This window comes from Eurosta solidaginis, chromosome 4 (genome assembly GCF_040869045.1).
Source record: "Eurosta solidaginis isolate ZX-2024a chromosome 4, ASM4086904v1, whole genome shotgun sequence".
NCBI classification, from domain to species: domain Eukaryota; kingdom Metazoa; phylum Arthropoda; class Insecta; order Diptera; family Tephritidae; genus Eurosta; species Eurosta solidaginis.
The window spans coordinates 176,921,296-176,944,808 of NC_090322.1; the positions used below are offsets into that span (position 1 = coordinate 176,921,296).

The 23,513-nt window shown below is 37.1% G+C and overlaps 2 protein-coding genes across 3 annotated transcripts in view; both read right to left on the minus strand.

The window, feature by feature from the left end:
• LOC137250709 (ALX homeobox protein 1) overlaps positions 1–1,230 on the minus strand; it is a 28,018-nt gene extending 26,788 nt beyond the window's left edge. Inside the window, exon 1 of the mRNA XM_067783968.1 lies at positions 814–1,230. Coding sequence (XP_067640069.1) covers positions 814–1,020 — 207 coding nt within the window. The 5' untranslated portion in view covers positions 1,021–1,230. The remainder of the gene's footprint in view (positions 1–813) is intronic.
• LOC137250708 (uncharacterized) overlaps positions 1–23,513 on the minus strand; it is a 201,602-nt gene that overhangs the window by 19,745 nt on the left and 158,344 nt on the right. The window lies entirely within an intron of this gene.

Sequence of the window (23,513 nt, forward strand, 5' to 3'; positions counted from 1 at the left end):
TTATTTCAATCATTAATACTCTGCATACCCCCTAAAGTTTTTTGGTAAACTCCATAGTAAAGTATGGGTTTCACAATACCAAGGAGGAAGTTTGTGTGATAGGCCCCACGTGTATCCCAGCGTCCTCTTGCATGCATACAGTGCTGCGGAGGCTTTCTTCGCTCTCTCTTACACATGGAGTTTCCACGAAAACTTACTATCTAGTATAACTCCTAGATATTCTGTGCTATATTTTTCTTGTAGGGTTCCCCATCCGAGCTTTGGCTTAGTCCAATTAGGGACCATATATTTCCTAGTAAATAATACTAGCTTGGTTTTTTCCGCATTGGCGGCTATTCCGACTCCAGATGCGCAAGCCTGATATATTTATATGTATATTTTCATTAGAGATCTTGTGAACCGACTATTCGAATCGATTAGTCGATTAGTCTATTAGGAAAAATTGTAAAATAATCGATTTTCACTAATCTATTAGTTGTTTTCATTCGATTGGTGATAGATTCGACTATTGGTTTTTTTTTTTTTTTGTAATTTAAAATGAATTCTGTGATACGTAAGGACGGTGTGGAGTTATTGTTAGCCATCTGCAGCTCACATATTTTGCACTTCACTTTCTTGGCATTATCGAAACTAAAAAAGAAACTCCATGCCCAACTGTGTTTCCAGAAACTCATTTTGCAGCAAACAATCAAATTTTTTAAAATTTTGTTTAATAACAAGAAAATTTAGTTTATGAAACCGCCAGTATTCGAATAAGGACACTTAGTCGATTACATACTTTCAGTTTTCAAAACAAAAAAAAAAAACATTCACCTGCACTCGCGCTTCACTTAAACTAATTCGTAGAGCCACCTCTTCGCGTAAAAACACATCGGGATAGTGAGTTTTCTGGAAAAGTGCTTCCAGTTCTTGTAATTGCTGCGGTGTGAATGTGGTTCGATTACGTCGTTGACGCCGCCGACCAAACATGTATTCAGTTAAAAGGTCACCAGGTAGAGGTGATATAAATGGTCCTGCCATTTTTTTGCGTAAATAATTTTTTATTCTTCACAAATAATTGCCAATACTTATAACTGTTTTTTGTGCCGTTTGATACGTTCAATTAATCCTTTCGACTGCGTGTGTTTGGTTAATGTTGCAACCAGGACGTTCGCATCACGACTGTGCGCATCCTACATCATAGTTTGCTTTTTATTGTTGCCACATTTTTGTACCGCTAATATGTCCTTCATGTGCGCTCATTTGCCAGCAAGTAAAATTAAAAAGATAGCACAGCATATGACTTCGGGTTTGTAAGCGACTCGGCAAATATTTGTAAGGGGGTGGTTGGTGGGTTGGTAAATGCAATAAGAAGCTGAGATAATTAACAGTATACGTTCAGGTCTCGTATTTGAACTAAATGTTCCCGCCAAAACTCAACTACACTCATCTCAGAACTTATTTTGTGTTGCTCTCACGAAAAACTGAGATTGGACGTAGACAGCTAAGCTTCTCTCGCAGTTTGTGTTTTTTTAAAAGAGCAAAATCTAATTAATAATATTCATCACTTAAATGCTTTATTGCGCAAGAGCACACATGCGAAGAATATGACAGATATGTAATAATTTTATTTATAAGGGGATTAATGTATTGCTTTCATAGTTAATAGGACAAGTCGTAACTCAGTACAATAAACCACGTTTTGGTGAAAGCCAGAGACACAAGAACATTTTCAGTTTCTGTTACTTCTCGATCACGTTGTTCGCCAATTCATCAACCCAAGTGGTGTTCCGGCTACGCCTTCAAAATGCTCACCTTCTTCTTCTTGTAGCACTGCTTCGCCTCATTCAATAGGCGCTACCATTCCCAAATTATCATAAATCTCACCTCACGGAAGTACAATGTAGTTTCAACAGGTAGTTTCAACAAGTTTAGACTAAAGAGACATAGATGTGAGAGGTGTTGGATCTGCATTACAGTTGAAAAAATTGTTTGTGGCTTGTGAAGACACATTACATGCGTATTTCGAGGTTTGATTTTGGATAAGTGAGAGTTTGACCTATTACAGTATCCAAATCGAATTTGTGCCACAGTGACGCGGGTCTCCCTGGGAAGTATGCTTTCCATAACTGCTAATTAAGGGTATTTAACATTGAGAAAGGAGTTCACCGCTCATTTATCGGCATAGGACTTTGCCAACTTTTTGTGAATGAATCTGAGGGCTTTTTATGCTGTTTTCGTTCAAACGGCTAAATTGTTGTGTGGCGGATATTTTCTTAGTCCTTGCGGAGAGAACTTCTTATGCTCAGGCTTTGTGATATGAGCTTTGAGCTCTCTGAGTTTGAGAACAATATTTAAATACTGTTGTGTGCCGAAAATAACCCTTTCGCGGGATTCAGCAGCTTAATTCTCTCACTAGAGGCACTCGCCGTGGTGTGATGGTAACGTGATCCGCCTACCACACCGAAGATCCTGGGTTTACACCCCGGGCAAGGCAACATTAAAATTTTAGCAACACATTTTTTTCAATTAGCAGCAAATTTTTCCAAGCCGGGTCGCCCCTCGGCAGTGTTTGGCAAGCACTCCGAGTGTATTTCTCCCATGAAAAGCTCTCAGTGAAAACTCATCTGTCTTGCAGATGCCGTACGGAGTCGGCATAAAACAAGTAGGTCCCGTCCCGCCAATTTGTAGGAAAAATTAAAAGGAGCACGACGCAAATTGGAAGAGAAGCTCGGCCTAAAATCTCTTCGGAGGTTATCGCGCCTTAAATTTTTTTTAGAGGCACCCGCAGCGATAAGTATGCAGTGGACTGAATGTTATCCAGCACTACTATGATTAGAGAATTAGAAATCTACTCTGACAGCTTAGCAGTAAATTGGGCTATGAGCTATACTTTGGTTCGATTGAGGTTTGTCTAAGAGTGTTTGACCTCGCTCTCGATTGTCTCCAATTATTTTTAGATTATAACCAACACGGGCAACTGTTTAGCGGATCTTTTTTCCCTAATGGGAACAGTTGAAGCGGACCTCAAATTAACTAAGCACACCGAAAGAAATGAAGCTAGTAAAAAGTAAAATCAACCAATCAGTTTGGTTATTGCTGAATAAAATTGATCGCATTACACGTAATTAAGCCGAGTTTTTTGTCAAGAAAACAAATGTGTTTAGTAATTCCAACAGAAGACAAACTTTTGGTCTCAAGTTAACAACATTCTGTAGAAATATCAGATTCTCATTCAATATAACTGATTTTTCTGTTAAAAGAACTGTTTTCATTGGCCATTTCAACAGCAAACAACAGTCAATATTATGCAAATGAATAAGCTAATTTTAAAGAAAAACTTACTCTCACGGCGCTCACTACTTAGTTCTTATGACTTTCTTGCCACAGAAATATCTAACATATCAACAGCCACCGTTATATTATAACAGTTTTCATTGATATTTTTAGGGTAACATAAGTTAACACAACCGCTTGAATCGAAGCTTATCTATAGCTCCACTGAGCGTGAGTTAAAAGTGCAAGGAAAGGTAGGATATTAAAAGTCAGATGTGAATGGCGTTATATACGTTGATCAGCCCTTGCGCTCTTCAACCTTTCCTTTTTTACATCAATATACGCCCACATCTTTCTTGTTAGGGTCCATCCCGATAATTCATAGGTCTTGGTATGTCGAAAAAAAGAGTTCCCATCTGAATCTTCTTTTTAGCTTTCAGTGGAAATCGTCCTAAACCCACCGTGCAAACCGGCGTAAAGGATTGGTAAATATGTAATTACAAAATTGAATGACATGGTCCTTTCTTCAACACATACGTCCGTTGAGGCCGCACCTCTTGATTGAAATAATATGTAGAACTGGCCCGAATAAAGCGTTTTTTTTGTGTAGCAGCCCAGGGTGGATATCACAGCTTACATATAGATTTTTTCCTTATCCAAAGTGGCCGAGCGAGGACTCAATATTAAAAAGTTGATAACGAGTTCATACAATTCATATGATCTAATTTTATATCGACAACACAATTTTCCGATTTTGTTTTTAAAAGAGTAATTATATTAAGGGTAATATACTTAAGTAAAAAATATAAGAACAACACAAGTAAACCAAACGACGTATAGTATTTACAGAAGTCCGACTGTTATACGAGTAATGAAATTCTGAAGCACTTAAAAATGAAGCAACCAATGAAATACCAGCGCCGCAAGCTAACAAAAACCAAAAATTTTTGAATATAAAGATATTGCATGCGCGAACTTCGGTGGAAAGCAGCGGAGCGTAATAAAATTCTAGTAGGTCACTTTCACCACACCAAAAATTTTAACACAATTTTTAACATAATTTAAGCACAGAAATACACTGATTGGAGTTTTAGTGAGTAAAAGTTTAAATTCTGAACACATTAGCTGAATAAAAAGTGTACAAATAATTATTAAATAACAAATACAGACAGTGGTAGTTTAACAAATTCTGCTGTGGTAAGTGGTGAATGTGACCTACTAGAATTTTGTGAAGCTTGCCTCACACGATTTTTCGTCTATACAATGTCTCTATATTATATCGTTTCTGCAAAAACATAACAATAACGAACAGCAAAACAAATAGAAACAGAAACTGAGCAGGTGGGGCGGTTTACAGTGGAACGAGCTTGATAAGATAGAAATAATTGATGTTGGATTGAAACAACAATCAACCGGCTGGTAACACAACACGAGGTATCCAGGATATTAAAACGCAACGCATGGACCCCATTGGGCAGTCACTCTAATTACTTGCGATAGATCAGCTTCAGGAAACCCTAATAGCTCCTCCGGGCATTTACAGTCAACAACTGGCTTGAAATACCACGGCACCTGGCAGGAGCTGCTTGCTTAGCTGACTTGACGTTCACCTATCAAAAATGTTAAGTGGTTAACGGAATTCCAAAGTCTCCATTAACAGCGATGTTCATTACGCAAATGCATGCTCGCGCAAAGAAATCAGCGTGACAGTTGCCAAGTATATTAGCCCCTTTCGAAGCAAAAGATAATTTTTAACAAAAACAAAGAGGTTATCTGCACTTTCGTACTGACAGAGAAGACTGACGAGGCGGGCGGATAAACCACAACATAGAAATAGTGGTCGGTGGCGTTTGCACTTGCATGGAGCAGGCTGGAGTCTTTAGTTTTACAATTGTAAATTACAGCGTCGATATATTTATGTTTATGTTTATGTTTATTTATGTCTATATGTAAGTTTATGTTTATGCTTATGGTCATGCTAATGTTTATCTATATTTTTATGTTTATGTTAATACTTACGTTTATGTGTAAGTTAAATTTATGTTGAGGTTGATGTTAATGTTGATATTTATGTCGATTTCTTGTTTATTTTTTATTATTATGTTTATGTTAATGATTGGGCTTTTTTTGTTGTCTTGGTTTTCGAATTAAAACTAAAATTTTAGTTTTCATTTTAATTTTATATAAATTCTTGTTTTTTGCTAACATTTTAATATTAATATTGTAACGAATTTTGCGGAATTCCGCTTATTTGAAACCTTCTGCTAACGTTGGAATTGCTAAACTGTTGAATAAATCACTCCAGTATTCAGTATTGCAAACTGGTCTTTATTTAGATTACTTAGGGAGTAGTAATTCACAATTATACTTCACAACCAATAGCGTGTTTAAATCAAAACTGATTAGTTATTACTCAGTTACGCTGCTTTTATACTCTCGCTTACCTCGTTCACCCATTTCGCGAACAGTGGTAAGGTAATTTTCCGTCAAGATTGCTTACAAAGTATGTCGATGACTTGTTTGCAATAGTAAGTGAAAAGGAGATACAAAACACTTTAAACGCGCTAAACTCTTTCAACAAAAGTATACAATTCACCATAGAACTAGAACAAGACGGAAAATTACCTTATCTGGATTTAATGATAAACAAGAATGGAAATGTACTCAAATTAAAGTGGTACAAGAAACCGACGGCATCTGGACGAATCGTCAACTTTTTTTCTAACCACCCAAAGGCGATGACACGAAATACAGCAATGGGCTGTATTCGAAGGATGTTACAAACGTCAGATGAGATGTAACACAAGGAAATAGAAAAAGAAATATTTGTATTGCTAAGGAATAATGATTTCCCCGATTAAACCATTAAAAGTTTATTAAATAAGTCAAAACACCAAAGCCATAAGCAAAAATCCGAAAACCCAGTAATTTTCAAATCAGTTATTTATGTACCTCAACTCTCTGAACGACTCGCGACGTCAGATTCTTACAATAAAGAAAATGTTAAAATAGCACATAAACCTATAAATACCTTGAAAAACTGTTTCAACAAAACAAAATCTAGAATACCCGAAATGGGAAAAAGTAACGTAGTTTATGAAATTCCATGCAAAGCAGGTAAAAACAATGAACCTTGCCCTAGTGTTTATGTAGGAACAAGCAAACAAAAATTGAAAAGTAGACTTGCCCCACACAAGTCGGATTTGAAACATTGCCATAATGTAATTAAACAAAAAACAGCACTCATGATGCATTGTAAAGTACACCAAATTTTGAAGAAACAAAGACATAGCGAACTGCGCACACAGCTACACGAAATTTTTACTTTCCAACAAGATAGTACACATCTCCACGTCAGACAGAGCAGACGTGTAAATAAATGCAACGTATGTAGTACATATATTTTGTTCAATGTTATAATTTTTAATATGTACAATTGTTAATGTTTTATTTTATTTTGTTTTGATTTTGTCACTAGTTACGTCCTGAAGACGGTTACCGAAGAGTAACCGAAATATATTGGTTGTAAAACTTAATCATATTGTGTTTTACTCAATTTGATCTGAAGCCAGCTTTAAATTATCTAAGAGGTCGCCAAAATCACAATTAGATTCATATCAAATATCAACAGAAATCAGCTGTTCTATCAATCAAACATCTATAAACTTACATGCGCTTACGCCATCTGGCGAATATTAGCAACTGGCGGTAATGCAGTGTTAGTTGTAATCAAATATTCAAAATAGTGCAATAGTACAAATAGAATTCTTTGTGTGCTCACAATCGTTTATTTTTAACAAATTACTTTAATAAAATACATATATGTAGCTAAACATAAGCACTACGACAAATAATGCCAAAAGCTCGCCAGCCAATAGCACGAATCCCCATCTTTACAACCCGTACATAACAACAGCAATTAGAAACAAGTAAGGAAGGTTAAGCTCGGGTGTAACCGAACATTACATACTCAGTTGAGAGCTATGGTGGCAACATAAGGGAAAATAACCATGTGTGTGTATGACATGTGTATCAAATGAAAGGTATTAAAGAGTATTTTATGAGGGAGTGGGCCATAGTTCTATAGGTGGACGCCATTTAGGGATATCGTCATAAAGGTGGATCAGGGTTGACTCTAGAATTTGTTTGTACGATATGGGTATCAAATGAAAGGTGTTAATGAGTATTTTAAAAGGGAGTGATCCTTAGTTCCATAGGTGGACGCAGTTTCGAGATATCGCCATTAAGGTGGACCAGGGGTGACTCTAGAATGCGTTTGTACAATATGGGTATCAAACGAAAGGTGTTAATGAGTATTTTAAAAGGGCGTGGGGCTTAGTTCTATAGGTGGACGCCTTTTCGAGATATCGCTATAAAGGTGGACCAGGGGTGACTCTAGAAAGTGTTTGTACGATATGGGTATCAAATTAAAGGTATTAAGGAGGTTTTTAAAAGGGAGTGGTAGTAGTTGTATATGTGAAGGCGTTTTCCAGATATCAACCAAAATGTGGACCAGGGTGACCCAGAACATCATCTGTTGGGTACCGCTAATTTATTTATATAAGTAATACCACGGCGTGGCTTCAACCGATTTTGCCCTTTTTCACAGAAATAAGTTATCGTCCTAGAATCTAAGCCCTTATCAAATTTCACAAGGATTGGTAAATTTTTGTTCGACTTATGGCATTAAAAGTATCCTATACAAATTATTTTTCTATTTTGTTACACCATATCATTACTGGAGTTGAATGTTGACATAATTTACTTTTATACTGTAAAGATATTAAATTTTTTGTTAAAATTTGACTTTTATTAAGCATACATATAGTAATAGGAGTAACGTTCCTGCCAAATTTCATCATGATATCTTCACGTCTGCCAAATTACAGCTTGCAAAAGTTTTAAATTACATTATTTTAAAAGTGGGCGGTGCCACGCCCATTGTCCAAAATTTTACTAATTTTCTACTCTGCGTCATAAGTTCAACTCACCTACTAAGTTTCATCGCTTTATCCGTCTTTGGTAATGAATTATCGCACTTTTTCGGTTTTTCGAAATTTTCGATATCGAAAAAGTGGGCGTGGTTATAGCCCGATATCGTTCATTTTAAACAGCGATCTGAGATCATCAAGATACCTCAAAATTCACTCAAGTTATCGTGTTAACGGACGGACGGACGGACGGACATGGCTCAATCAAATTTTTTTTCGAACCTGATGATTTTGATATATGGAAGTCTATATCTATCTCGATTCCTTTATACCTGTACAACCAACCGCTATCCAATCAAAGTTAATATACTCTGTGAGCTCTGCTCAACTGAGTATAATAATATATAAGATTAATATAAAATTTAATTTCAATTTTATTTTTAATTTTATTTTAATTTTTAATTTAAATTTTAGTTTCATCTTTAATTAAATTTTTATTTTATTTTAATTTTGAGTATAATTTAAGTTTTAATTTAAATTTTAAATTGAATTTGAATTTTTGTTTTTGATTTTTGTTGTGAAGTTTTTTTAAATCAGCAGCTTTTTTATCTCTTTATAAAAATGTAGCTCCTGACAATTGTTTATAAACTCCTTTATTTGTCACTCAACTTTTACGCATTCGCTGCACTGTGCGGGTTGGGTGGCAGGTGTTGGTGTAGTTTACAGGTTTAAGCAATTACAATAAGCGAAATGAGATAAACAATATTGTGGTAGTAATGCAAGTACAAAGGTGGTGTAGTGATGCGAGGTAGGTTGAGGTGAGTTAACGACCGGTGAGCTGACTGGCATGCAGTTGCACCCTTAGCATTGTGTGTGTTATATATATTTACCTATGTTTGTGTCTATATTATGTATGTATGTATGTAATGTTATTATTGCTATTGTGTTTCGTTCCAAGAACTGAATGTATTGTTATGCGAGTAGTATCCGTTTTATATTTGTATTGGTGTGAGTGTGTGTGAATGAAGGTGCGCTCAACTGTGCCGTTACACGTGCATGCTTGTAGGTGTAAATGTATTTATATTTTGTATTTGTGTTTGTGTTAAGTTAAACAAATGAAGGGATGCAATTTTCTCATTTGCACGTTTTGTTTTATTGTTGTTTTTGCTTGTTGAGCATGTACATATATGTATTGGTGTTGACTGTAGATGTATTTGTTGTATTATTGCTTGTTTCATATTTTTGATGTGGCTTGCTTATAATTTCTTTCGCCGAATGAATCGTCTCGTCATGCTGGGTGGAGTGGGGTGGGGAGGCCCAGCGCTTGCGCTAAAATTATATTTATTTATTATTTCAACAACTGCAATGGTGGCAGCTGCTGGTTGAAGCTTAATGCTTTATGAATGTAAATATGTGTGTGTGTAATTGTATTTGCTGTATCTTTTTTTAGCATTGTGTTGTTGTGCGCCGCAATAGGCGGAGCGGCAGTGGTGAATTTAAAAGCAACATTTCACAATTGAAGCCAATCATAAACGAGCAACGTGATGCCCAAACGCGCGACATCAAGGACGAATATGCTTGATGTGATGTCGGAAGGGGGCGAGTATAATATTGTTTTTGTAAAAATAAAAAAAATAAACATCTTTTTAATTTTGTTTTGAAAACTCGTAAAGGCGCGCGCCTTTCATTAAAATTATGAATTTTTATTTTGTTTTGTTGTTGCTGCTATTTCGTGACTTTGGAGCTGGTAATGTTGTTCTCCATTTTTAATTTTGTAATTTGATGTGCTGCACAACAACATCAACAACAATTGTATTTTGTGCAAAACAATGCAGTCAGAAACTCATTAGTCGACTTGCCAGTGTTTTGGGGCGTTGCGCTATGTTTGCTGGGCAATGTGGTGTGAGTGGATGTTGCCTTGTTGGGCTGCTCTGTGTGTGTGTATGAGGGGTGTTGGGAATGCTACACAGGTGGGTTGTTGATTTGACGGGTGGCTGCTTAGCTTACCATTTGACTGGCAGCTGATGTCTCTAGCTTGGTTGTTCTAAGCAAGTTGTGTATGTGTGTATGTGTGGAGTATTTGAGCGTAGGCATTATTTGCATTTAGAATTCAAGTTAGGTGTCGCAATAATTTGTTGCTTAGTGATTTTTTGTTTTAGTGCAATGGCTACAAATTAGTGTGCTTTTCTTTACATTATTGTACTCTGCTATAACAACGGAAATGAGATTTCTGTGATAACGCACGTTCGCCATTGCCATTTTTTGCAGAGCAACGGTACGCGGCATTTTTTTGTTAATCACTAAAATAAATTTAAAATTTTTCGTTTAGGCCAAACTTCTTTCCCAATACATGCCGTATGACTTCTAACTTTATGGCTTATATGAGCTTCGCCTGTTGGCTTGTTTGTGAATCTTTAACTCTTCTTTGCACTATGAGCCAGCAGCCTATTACCGTTTCCACCACTATAAAAAGGCTCCAGGTTCTAAGAAGTACAAGGATCCGAAAACTACCAAGTTGTGAATAGTATCTTGCACTAAAAAAGTACTCGGTTCTGAATAAGTAACCGGATCCGAAAAAGTACCCGGGTCCGCAAAGTACCTGGTTCTAAAAAAGTACACAGGGCCCATATCGCGTTATACGATCGAAATACATTTTTTATATGGCAATAGCTCTGATGAAATGTGTATTCGGATTAGGGAAATATTTGAGGTGGTGGCCGCCAGTACTCATTAGTTCCTTAACTTATTATCATTTTTATAAATCTTTTGACAGTTCCACATTTATTATACCCAGCTGTACTTGTACACAGGGTATTATAACTTTGATTGGATAACGGTTGGTTGTACAGTTGTAAAGAAATCGAGATAGATATAGACTTCCATATATCAAAATCATCAGTGTCGAAAAAAAATTTGATTAAGCCATGTCCGTCCGTCCGTCTGTCCGTCTGTCTGTTAACACAATAACTTGAGTAAATATTGAGATATCTTCACCAAATTTGGTACACGAGCTTATATGCACCCAAAATAGATTGGTATTGAAAAAGATCGAAATCGGATGATAACCACGTCCACTTTTTATATATAAAACACAAAAAAAACACAAAAAACCTGATTATTTAGTAAATAATACACCTAGAATGTTGAAATTTGACGTGTGGACTGATATTGAGACTCTTGATAAAAATTAAAAAAAAAAAAAAAAATTAAATGGGCGTGGCACCGCCCACTTGTGATAATTTAAATTTTCCAAATATTATTACTCATAAACCAAAAGCCGTTAAACCCATCGTAACAAAATTCCGCAGAGAGGTTGCCTTTACTATAAGGAATGCTTTGAAGAAAATTTAACGAAATCGGTGAAGGACCACGCCCACTTTTAAATAAAAGATTTTTAAAAGGGTCGTGGGCGAATAATAAGATATAACTTATCAAAAAATAGTTTTTAATCAATGATATTTCACTTATCAAATTTTATTGTAAGAGGAAATGGGGAGAATTTTTTTTTAAACGTTAATGATGAGCTACACGTGCGTTTATAAACATCGTGCAACGAATAAAGGCCCAAAGGCTACGCTGGCTTGAATAGGTTGTGCGAATGAACGAAGATACTCCACCCAAGAAAGGGTTTTTATCTATGCCCGTATTTGGAATAAAAGGAAAAGAGAGAACGCCATTGTGTTGGGAGAGACGGGTGGTGGAAGACTGGATCTCCCTTTGTGCTTGACAATGGCGTCAGTGATCGCGAAACAGTTGGCGTGACTCCTTACGGAACGATCAAAGTCTCCTTGGCTAGGTCAGGCGCGAATTTTTGTTAATAGCATGTTTGGGACGACTCGCAAAGGCAAATGAAATAGCAAAGTTGCCTCTTGGAAAAGGTCGCAATGCACTCCGAATGTGGCCTAGACGTCCGAAAATTGTTCATTTATCTGCTCCGCCTTAGCAGGAAACAGCTATGTGGCTTTGGGTCAGAAGAGTGAGTGTTGGCTTTACATTCGACTGTAAGTATATTCGAATGACAGTCAACTCTGTCTGGAAATCCCGTTCACTCTGGGATACCTTGCTACAGTCTCTAGGTGGTCTGAATTATAAGGACTAGCTGTTAACCCCAAAACAACTACGCTAGTTCTATCTATGAGGAGGTACAAGATCCACCTCTAAAGAATACTCTTCATCGGCGAAGCCTTGTTGGCACTATCAGGAAAGCTTTATTTCTGTGGTTCTTTACTTTTTCTGTACTGTATTTTAATATAGAGGATAGAGCGGGAATGCCACGATGCTACTATAGACTTATGGACACTAGGCACTGGAGCATTTTTATCAGCTTCGACTTCTACCTTAGCAAGACAGATTAATGTGCACTTTTTCTGTCTCCGTTTGTTAACTTGTTTTATTTAAATTTTTTTGTATATACTTTTGTTGATTTTTTATCTAAAACTTATACATTTTTTATTGAAAAGTTATCGATTTACTATTAAACAGTTATCGATTTCTTATCGGGGTTTACCAATTCCATTGTTGACGTGTTATTGAAAAGTTATCGATTTGTTACGAATAAGTTATCGTTTTGATAACGAAAAATTATCGACTTCTTATCGGTATTACCAATTTGTAAATTTGTATAGATTTTTTATCGACGACTCATCGGTTTGTTATGAACCAGATACCGCTAAACCTTCAATATAAAGTCGATGAACCATCTGTTAGCTATCGATAACAAGGCAATAAGAAACCAATTAAGAACTGATGTCTCAGCGATAACAAACCGTCAGCTCGCAATAGATAACAAGCCGATAATAAAACAATAACTTGTCGGTAAAGGTTGTTACTCGTAAGAAGCCGGCGAAGTTCTTCGCAAAAGGGCCGCAATTTTTTGTTTCTGGTAAAGATGTTACTGTTGTGCTTTAACTCTTACCCCTGGCCGACCTCTAGACAACTTAAAAACATTAGTATTCTGGACGTACACCTGTACCCATGCCTTTTTTTAATCTTTGTACTTATATATGTAAATTTTAATAAAGAAAATTTTGAAAAAACCAACCCTATCGGGATTTCAATTTGTTCAATTTTAATAAAAGACCAGCAAATTCCCAAGAGCGTTCTACATACAACTCATAATTCCTTCAAGGCATTTTGTTCGTACATACGAGTATACTCGTCACAGCATGAATGTGAGGAAATTAACAGTCGTTAATTGGCAGCACAACAACATAACTCATATGTGACAATCTCTTTTTAAAAACGTTGATGAACTAATTTCGCATGAAATGGCGCCTACAAATAGACAACAACTCATGTATGTGTATACAGCAGCAACACCCGGAAAGTATGAAATAAGCGAAAAAATAAAAAAAAAACAAAACAAAATTACGAATGCGGAAACACTAAGCTGAGTGAATAACAAAATATGAATGACATAAAAAAGGAGTAAAATGTATAAAATAAAAAAAAATAAAAGACGCCGGAATTGTGTGACAGAGGGGTTGAGGCATACTTTGAGGCTGAGTGACAAAGGAAATCAAAGGCACAGACGAAATGAAATGTTGACGGCATTTAAACAATGAAATTTCTTCATTCAATGTTTTATGTATGAATGTATTTTTATCCCAGCAGTATTTTAGTTAAGGAGAAACATAATCGGCGATAATAATCCAAATTTTGAAATAAAATTATACATATATAAATTCCGCTCACTCCACGCTACAGTTTGTTGCGATTGTTTTAATGTGGCTGCCACCGCTAGTAGTGGCAATGCGACTTATACTGGAGATAATCGCGAAGCAGAAGCGGGAGCTCAACACTGATGAATGACAGGTGTCGATAGTCTTTCTAAGTTGCTAATACTTAAAAATATATTTTGATGAACAGTTTGGTTTCGCGCTAAGGCCCTTTAAAATACCCGATGCTTCGAGAGAAAAGCTTGCGTGGTGCAATGATAGGGATATAACCTTTGGATACCTTTCCAACCAGGAAACCGTGGAAGCCTTGATTGATTCCAGTTACATTAGTCGTATGTACTTGTTTACTATAAGCCGTCATTTTGAAAATTTGAAGCAAAGATACGGTTTTATTTTTTTGTAATCGAACGTACTGGAGGCCTACAACATGGATTAGTACCTGACAGAATTTTTCAGAAGTCAAATACTAAAGATCCATATATCCTTGATAGCTGATCCTAAAAACATTGAACATACAAACATGCCGCGACATCAACTTCCGGTGCAAAGAAAGGGAAATCTCTGAACACAAGGTAACCTTGCTGGCACTTGTGCAACATGCAGTCAAGGACTCTATAGTTGCATGGATTTATTCTATGCTTAAGAGTAGGGTTGCCAATACAATATTGAGCGCGGTGGTTCAGCGCGTAAAGTAACTGCCAGAGGCACTCAATGAGAGGTCTTGTTGCTGAGGTTATATATATATATATATATATATATATATATATATATATATTTTACAATATTTTGCGCTAGGCACGAGAACCGGCTAAAAAGGAATACTACCAAAATGGTGCTCGCCATGGGAAGGAGGTGGAGTGAAATAACTGGTCGAATTCTTTAGAGTCGAACTAAGAAGGAAAAGCGATTTTGAGGGGAGATATAAGAGGGCTCTGGTAGAAAATATGAAAAGAGTTTTCGGAAAGAGATGGGGATTATTTCTGATACTAATTAAAAATTTTGAAAGAGCATACATGAAGAAGGGCTAAATGGACCATTGTTGTGTTCTTTCAAGGCTTAGCATAAAAAGCAACTATTAGACTAGGGCTATGGAGCATTTAGAAACAGTCAACTATAGAAATTGTTAAATTCAGTACGGATATAATGATGCCGGTTTTTGACCTTCAGACAAAAAAAATATAGTGTATGCTTCAGAGGAGGAGTTTATACTATACCGCAGTTGGGCATTTCGACTTCGTGACTCATGCAGTGTATTCTTCGCGATAACTATTGCCGATTGAGAACACCAAGGGTGTTGAAGTTTTCTCCAATAGCCCCTCCAGACTCAGTAGAGGTCTCCTATTTTCCCTTATTCGCTGCACCTAGTTCATCTCTGCGAAAGGCACATAGAGCCCATCATTAAACGTCTCTTGAAACACAAAGGTCACGAACAGGGCCATAAAACTTCAAACAAAGAGCTCTTCTCCCTAATATTCTAAAAGGCATCCATCTTCTCCTGAATCCGAGCCATACATTAACACGGTGTGTTAGGTGGCTTAGAATATACTTCTGGTAAGTCATGCTTGCCGAAAGAGGCGACTAAAACCTAAATCACGTAACTATAAAAAGCCTTCAGCAACCAATATAGTGATTTTTGTTGACAAAGTGACTACCTTAAGGGCATCAAAACCCAAAGAGGTAAAATCTGAAACTACGCAGAAGTGCCTTCCCAAAAATCGCATTGGGAGATCGAATCACATAGCACAACAAATACGCGCGGCTAAGTGTCGTAGTGAACTTCTAAATAGGCGGAAAATGGCCTCGCCCGCAGCTTACCACGATGTTTGGCAGTATTGGCATCAAAAATCAATTATTCATCACAAATCACTGATTGTTGCACTTAAGCTGCGAGCGCTTGTTTCTGTTACGAGGATCGTGATTGGGTCTTTGAGCGTGATCTCGAACGAGTCGAATATGCCGTCAAAGTAAAGCAGCTACTTCGATTTCTTCGAAGTTGTTATATTGCAGCCGTTGTGGCAAAATCACAGCTACATTAATATTTGTCAGCTCTACAATGTAATCTTTTGAATTTTTTGCCAATATTGACTAGCAAAAAAACTTTTCACTTAAACCGATAACTTCTGACAGATGACGTTTTTTTCACCTCAATTGTCAGAGAAGCGAGTACGGGATGGATTTATAGTCAAATTTGACGAATTTTGATTCGTGTGATATCGTCACTACTGCTGGGATCTTATTGTAAGTTTAAATTTGGATGAATGTTGCTTTTGGTGCTGCCGGTGTTGGTGTTGGTAAAGTGACAGACGCGCAGAGCTAAATTAGAATTTTTAATGAAAATCGCCTTAACAAAAGGCATAAATACAAGACACTGCAACTGGTGGGGCGGGGAGCTAGTAACAGCAATAGTCAAAGGATGAGGTAACTACAAACATACATATACAAGAGCACAAGGGGTAGAAGAACGGTCGAATGATTAATATAAATTAAAATAAATAAACATAAAATTAAAAAAAAAATTATCGAGAAATGCAGCAGAGCCACTGAAGAATAAGAAACCCACTTCCATTTGGGAAGATAATAAAACAAAGACCTAGTAAGTTAGCTCACCAAAAGTAAGTTCAAAGGAACCGAAACTTCTTTGTTGTTTCATCCGAAATATTTATTAAAAAATATGAATTAACAGATTTTATATTCAAAGGACATGCAATGAGTTAGTTGTATGGGGTAAGAGTTGGGTGTTTAGTTTTTTCTTACTCGCAAATGGGCCACAATACAGCCATATCCCGTGGTGAATTAAGTAATTTTGTTGTTGTTGTAGTTGTTTTATATTTGAGTTACAGCCGTCACTGTGTGTTTTTTTTTTTTTTTTTGCTAATTTCGTTTTAATTATGCTGATTAAAATTTTGTATGAAAAGACACAAAAAAAAACGCATAAATGCAAACATTTATAATGGCTAGAAGTTGCTACGCGGGCGCGGATTGTATTATGAATATGTCTCTATGTATGTGTGTGCACAGCAGGTGTAAAATGCAGCATTTTTTCATTAATGCAGAAATATCATTAACTTAATTAAATTTTTTGCACAAACATACAAAAAAGGATGAAAAAAAAAAGAAATGAAAGCAATGTACGCCTACTGCCTTTCAGCATCTGCAGCCAATACTGGAGCGTGCGCATCAAGCTCAGAAAATATTAGGTATTCGCCTCAAAAACCACTCTGCAACACCTAGAAATGTTGAGCATAAATCATTTGTGTACAAAGTGATCCAAAATGTTTGAGGAAGAACAAATCATTCTTCTGCCTGCTCATCGCTTCATCTGAACATTTACAGATACATATTGTGACGAACAGGGGCTGAAACTGTTATGCATTTTCTAATATAAGTCCTTGCAAAACTATTAATTTTGGACTTTAAATATATTTGGATCAAGATAAAAATTATTTTCGGATTTTTATTTTTTGAGTCCGATAGAGCTAGTTAAACTCTGACTTTTAAAAATAAAAGTCCCGAAATAAAAGTTAAATCAAGACTTTTATTTTTAAAGCCGAAATAAAAGTCCCGCTTGATAACAAAGAAACGGCTTATCCAAATTTAAAAAAAAGTTCGAAAAATAAAAAGGATGCATAATTCGACTCCGAAAAAAAAAATAATTATTTTCCGTCCCTGGTGACGAATATTAGCAACACTAAGGCATACTATCATCTCTAAGCCGATACTAAGCAGTCACTTGTATCTACATAAACAAATCAATAATTATGTCTACACAGGACCGTAGAGAGAAAATCCGGGCCCGGTACTAAACAATTTACGGCCCCCTATAAAAAATCCACTAATATATTTGATTAACTTGAATTAATGACGTCTACTTCATGAATCATTATTGATGGATTACATGAAAAAAAAAATTGTTTGCCACATCAACAAAATGCTTTTTAGACTAAGAGCTGACAATAAAATTATCACAGAATACTTACTATTTATACTATTTTATTGTAACGTAGAAATAAAATTCTCTTTTAACAGCCACATATTGTTTCAATTAATCTTTTCTAGTTATTTGGTAACATTTTAATACATTTCTGATAAATTTAATGATGATTATAAATTTTAATATCAAAATTTAACTGTCTTGCCAAAACGGATTCAACACAAAGCGTGTCAAGTCCTGAAACTCACTCTTGAGATGAACACGGTATACTGCAAAATATACGTAAAGCAACACAAATGTATACAGACTTTGAACATATGTAGATGGCATTTAGCAATTCCAATGGTGACAGACCTTTATCAAAATTTGCTTCGCAAATGTGTTTCAAGTGAATTATTTCGCATTCTAAACTTTGAGAAATGTCCGACTTGTATTTTTTCGACAAATTTTGCTGCGCTCGCACGAACCGTAGTTTCATTCATGTCTTCAAATTGCCAGAAAAAGGAAAACGTCTCGCTCAAATTTATCATAGCTGCAAATCGTTCAGTAATGCCAGTGATTACCGAATCAACGATCACCAGGAATGTATTGTTTTTAAAATCAGACTCTGAATCATCCGTAATCATCTCATTTAAATTATCTTCAGAACGTCTATTGGGGTTTCTCTTTCGGATGTCCGGAAACTTTGCCGAGATGTTCAATTGAATAGCAACTGTTTTGCGTTCGTTTAAAATTGTTTCCCATTGGCTCCTGATCAACAAGCTAATAAGGCATCTAGATGTCGGACCTCAACATCTATGGTGGCGTCTCTAGCTTGGAGGACCACTTTGCTTTCATTAATGGTAGTCAGTATTTTGAACCAAATTGAGGACAGCATCTCCTTATGCTTGTGCAGTCAAATTTGGCTTTTGTCTGAAAGACTATGAAGAGAGCTCGGTACGTTTTTATTGAAGATGTCCCATCGTTGTGGAGTGCTGCTGAAAATAGTAAAAAATTTTTGTACAACTCCGAAAAAAGTAATTGCAGCCGTACAACATTCTCCAGCATCAGCACCCCATAAATTGAGACTGTGGGTTGCACAAGGCGAGTATCAGCATTCGAGTTTTTGTCGAGAATGTGACGTAGTGCTCCGTTGTTAGTTCCTTTCATATTGGCGCCGTTATCGTACCCTTGTGCACGACAATCTTCAATCAGGTCTGGCAAATTAGATCAGCGATTTTGTGACCAGTTTTTTGGTTACAATTCACAAAAGCAAAAACCGTTCTAGAATTGTAAATGTTGGTGCTTTCGAATTGAAATGGAGTTAGCGCAAAATGAACGTAGTCAACGTGACTAGCATCAGGCACAGCATCGACGATAATAGCAAAATACTTGGCTTTCTTGCCTTGATCTAATATATTTTCTCTCACGTGCTTTGCACAAATTTCTATAAATTCGTTCTGAATGTCTGGGGAAAGATAGTGAACTTGTAAACGTTTGTGCTGCTGTTGGAAATCCTAACTCTCTCCAAATGATCTCTAAGTATCGGATCATATTGGCTTATGAGATCTTAGATGCCCAAAAAATTTCCATCGTTTCGTTCACCAAGATATATACTTTCATCTTTGAAAGCTAGGCCTCTTTCACCCAAAAATAAAATATTGTCCAAAATTCTATATAATAATTCTATATAGACGGCATGGTAGGCAATAAAAAGCATTGCTACTGGCACTCCACACTAACCAGTCACACTCCACTTTCTCTCCATTTGGCAAGATTCTGTTTAACAACGAGGTGGGAAATGCCCCGTCATGACAATTACGTGGACAAATAACAGGACACTTTTGATGACCTCGACGAATTATTTCGTTGACTTCTTCAGATCGCAAAAACTCATTATTCACGGTACCGATATCGAAGTCGCATAAATAATCTGAACTTTGATACAGAGTTGGTGGTATTGTTGGAAGACTTTTTGAAGATGAACCTTCATCAGTGTCACCACGAAAATTTTACGATTTCGGATTCATGTAAACATACATTTTTGTTTGATGTTTTTATTGTCTCCTAATTCGTTGCATTTAATTCGGCTTAAAATTTGCACATGGAACAACTAAAGACTCTCCTGAATTAAAAAAAATATCTTAGTACCTCTAAATCGCGGGCCCCCTGAGAAACCCCGGTCCCGGGGGTAATCCCCCAATCCCCCCCTCCCCCCTGTCACGCCTGGCCTGTCTACGCATATGTACATACAGCAGCGGAGAGATACTCACAAAAGTATGCAATCATCAGCAAAATAGTTCTCACACATACACATGCATATATCTGAGATACTCACAAAAGTATGGAAACATCGCGCATATTTCTATGCGAGAAGCTATAAACGTGCATCTGTAGTTTATAGCTGGTAAGGAAGAAGTAAATTCCAGAAGAAGAAACGCCTAGAAGTGAAGGAGCAAAAGCTGAGTAAGCAAAGTCAGTTTGATTTAAGCACGCTATCAGTTGCGAAGTATAAGTGTTATTGTGGAGTATTTTCAAAGAGTCTAATAAAGACCATTTTGCCCTATTGTATATTGGAGTTATTTGTTCAACAATTTAGCGATACGAACGTTAGTAGAAGGTTTCAAATAAGAGGAATTTCCCTAAATTTTTTACAATATGTATATATATATCCCCATACGGGGGTATAATATAATTTTAATTTACATAATACAGAAATACAGATTCTCCAAAATCATAATCCCGAACAAACCTAATTCAGTTACTTGGGATCATATATAACCTTATTTACTTACATAATTGGTGCTTAACCTTTTAAACGATTTATGCCGTGCAACAATTCACGCGAGTGGCATCTTCGCCGGACTAACTGACAGCAATTGAAATATACATAACCCCTTGAAGATAAAATCCGAAAAAAATTAAAACAAATTGTTCTTAAATTTTCTCCTTTCGGTATGTGTATGTATGGGGTTAAAAGTTGTGGTAACTTTATCGAGATATTCTACTGTGTGGATATCGTCTGACCCCGAAGAGATCCACAAATGACCCCGAGAATCCCGAAAGTCACACAATTGATCACCACAAGATCCAGGGAGGACGCCGAAACAGTCCAGAAAATCATTTCGAAATTACTCTTAAGTTGCACCCAAATGACACGCAGAAGACCACGAAAGGGTTCCTATATTCATCCTACAATGGGAATTAAGCCTTCCCTGAAAAGACACTGGGGGAGCTCCGACAGATTCACCAAAATCACCTCGTAATGACCTCGATGTGATCCACAAACGACCGGAGAATATCTCCGAAAGGCCGCCGAATTCTCCCAAAAATTACCCCTAAATGGCACCGAGTTATCATGAAATGACCCTGAAGTAGTCCCTAAATCTATTCCGAAAAGATCCCTGGAGAATCCCGAATTATCCTCGAATTCGAAAAGACTCTGATAAAGGAAAATTAGCCGGAAATGACGGTATGACCCCGAAAGAGTTCACACAATCTTGCAGAAATGGTCCCCAAATGATACCAGGATGACTTCAAGAGAGTTCCCAAAATCACCCCCGATAGAGCCCGAACCGATCGCCAAATGACCGAAGAAGGATCCCAAATGCTCCCCGAATTCATCCGCAAACGCCCCGGGAGTACCGCGAAAGTGGTCAAAATCATTCCGTAATGGTGCCCAAAAAACCATGAAGTGATCCCCAAATACATATAAGACCGAAATAGTACCTAAAATCATCTCGAAATTGCGGCCGAATAATCTCAAGAGAATCCGAAGTGATCAAAAAATTACCCCGGGAAGACCCCGAAATATTAGAATTATCCCAGGAAGACTCCAAAATCATCATCTGGAAATCATGACGGGAGGACTCCGAAAGAGTCACCAAACCATTTCCGAACTGACCCCGAACCGTTCGTCAAATCATCCCGAAATAACTCTGAAGAGACCCCGAAATAGTCCCTAATTCCATCTCGATATTACTCCAAGAAGCTTCAAAGCTTCAGGGGATCTCGAGGCACTTTTTTATTCTTGAGTAACTGAATAAAAATTTAAAATAAAAAACATAAAATTTGTATTTTCTATGAAAATTTTTTATTCAATAAGACCCAATCATCATCGTCTGTACCTTGGGCGGTGTGGACTCCGGTTTGTCGGCATTTCTTATAATTTGCAGATTATTCCGTTTAGAATAACAGTTTAGACGGTTAAGCGCCAATTAAGTAAGAAAGTAAGAGATAATTATAGGTTCGGTCAAAAGAAGTAGCCAGAAAAATGATGAGAAGGATTCTTTGTGATACCCTTAACAATGACTTGCTCTGGTTTTACCAGCTACCGTGTATTGAAGAACTTCGTGGACTTATTCAGGGTCAAAAGTGAGTGGATGAATTTTATTTGAACTCACTTGGTTAGTTGATACGAGGCCGAGCTACGTCTCGAAGTCCCTACTGACAGCCACGTTCACTTCGCAGGTGGCCGCAGGGACTAAGACAAAAACAGTTGCCGGGGTTATACTTCTGTCCTAACACAAAGATAGCTTTTATCGAAAAGTAATTCAAATCCACTAAGCGCTCTGTGGAAGAGCTTGATGGCCGTTTGAACTCCACTCTAACTATCGGTCTAGACAAAGAGCAAGCTTTTAACAGCGTCTACCAGAGATCCTACTACTTATAGCGCTATATCATCCACTTATGAAATTCCAGAAGCACCTTTTATTGTAAAAAACTATCTAATTCAATCTGGCAAACTCCTTCATAACGAGGTATGCATCCACGGCACCCCGAAAGTATGTGTATTATTCTCTCCACGGTGAGGATAAAGCCCTACTACTGAAACTGAAATAAATGGCTGCCAAGTCATGGTTTACGCTGATGACAAAGCTCGAACAGCAATCGCCAAATATCTTCATACTCTAGTCGAGGTACTTTAGGGCGACGTCAAAGCGAATCCTGCAAAGGCCTGGCGCTACAATGCCTCATCTCTTCAATACGCGGTGTTATTTTAGATGACAAAGTAAACTCGAACAGTTCTGGCCAGAGTGGAATATGGTGTTTTGTACACGGTGGTCGTAAGACACATCTACAATTCCCTCCACACCCACAAAATGTCTAGAATTTTTGCTAATTGTCTTACCTAAGAATTGAAGGAAGGGGAAGGTTGGTGGGGAGTTTTCTGTCAGAATCTAGGCACATGTTTAAACGGTCCCAGCACTGCAGCGTCTTCCAAGCGGATGGTGCCGAGATTGAGGATGCAATAGATAAAAAGGATTTGCAACTACGTTTGGAAAATTTAGCATGTACTCGAATACCCAAGCTGCTATAAAAGCCTTGCGTTCTACTGTGACGTAATCGAGAGTTGTCGGGGAGGGACGTATCTCTTGAATTTCCAAGGGTCACAGTCAACGAAATTATATTCAGTATGCCTTAATATACGCGAAAGTATTTAGGTCTGGGTCGTTTGGATCTCCGGAAGTTTTATTCAGGCTCGATATCGGTATTAGTTCTAGTTGATTTCTTCCATGATTATCCAAGTAGATAAGGCTTATATCACCGTTACTTTGTTTAGTAACACAACAGACACTTAAATTGTCGAAATAAGTTTCACCCTAACGAAGTAGTTACCACTCCAACTAGCCTAACCTGTGGTCAGGGATTGGCTGAGAACTTTTCAGTTTAAGGTCGACCACTCCATCCCAGGTATGGAAAGGGCCAGGCCGATTATTTTAAGCATATATTAGGCAC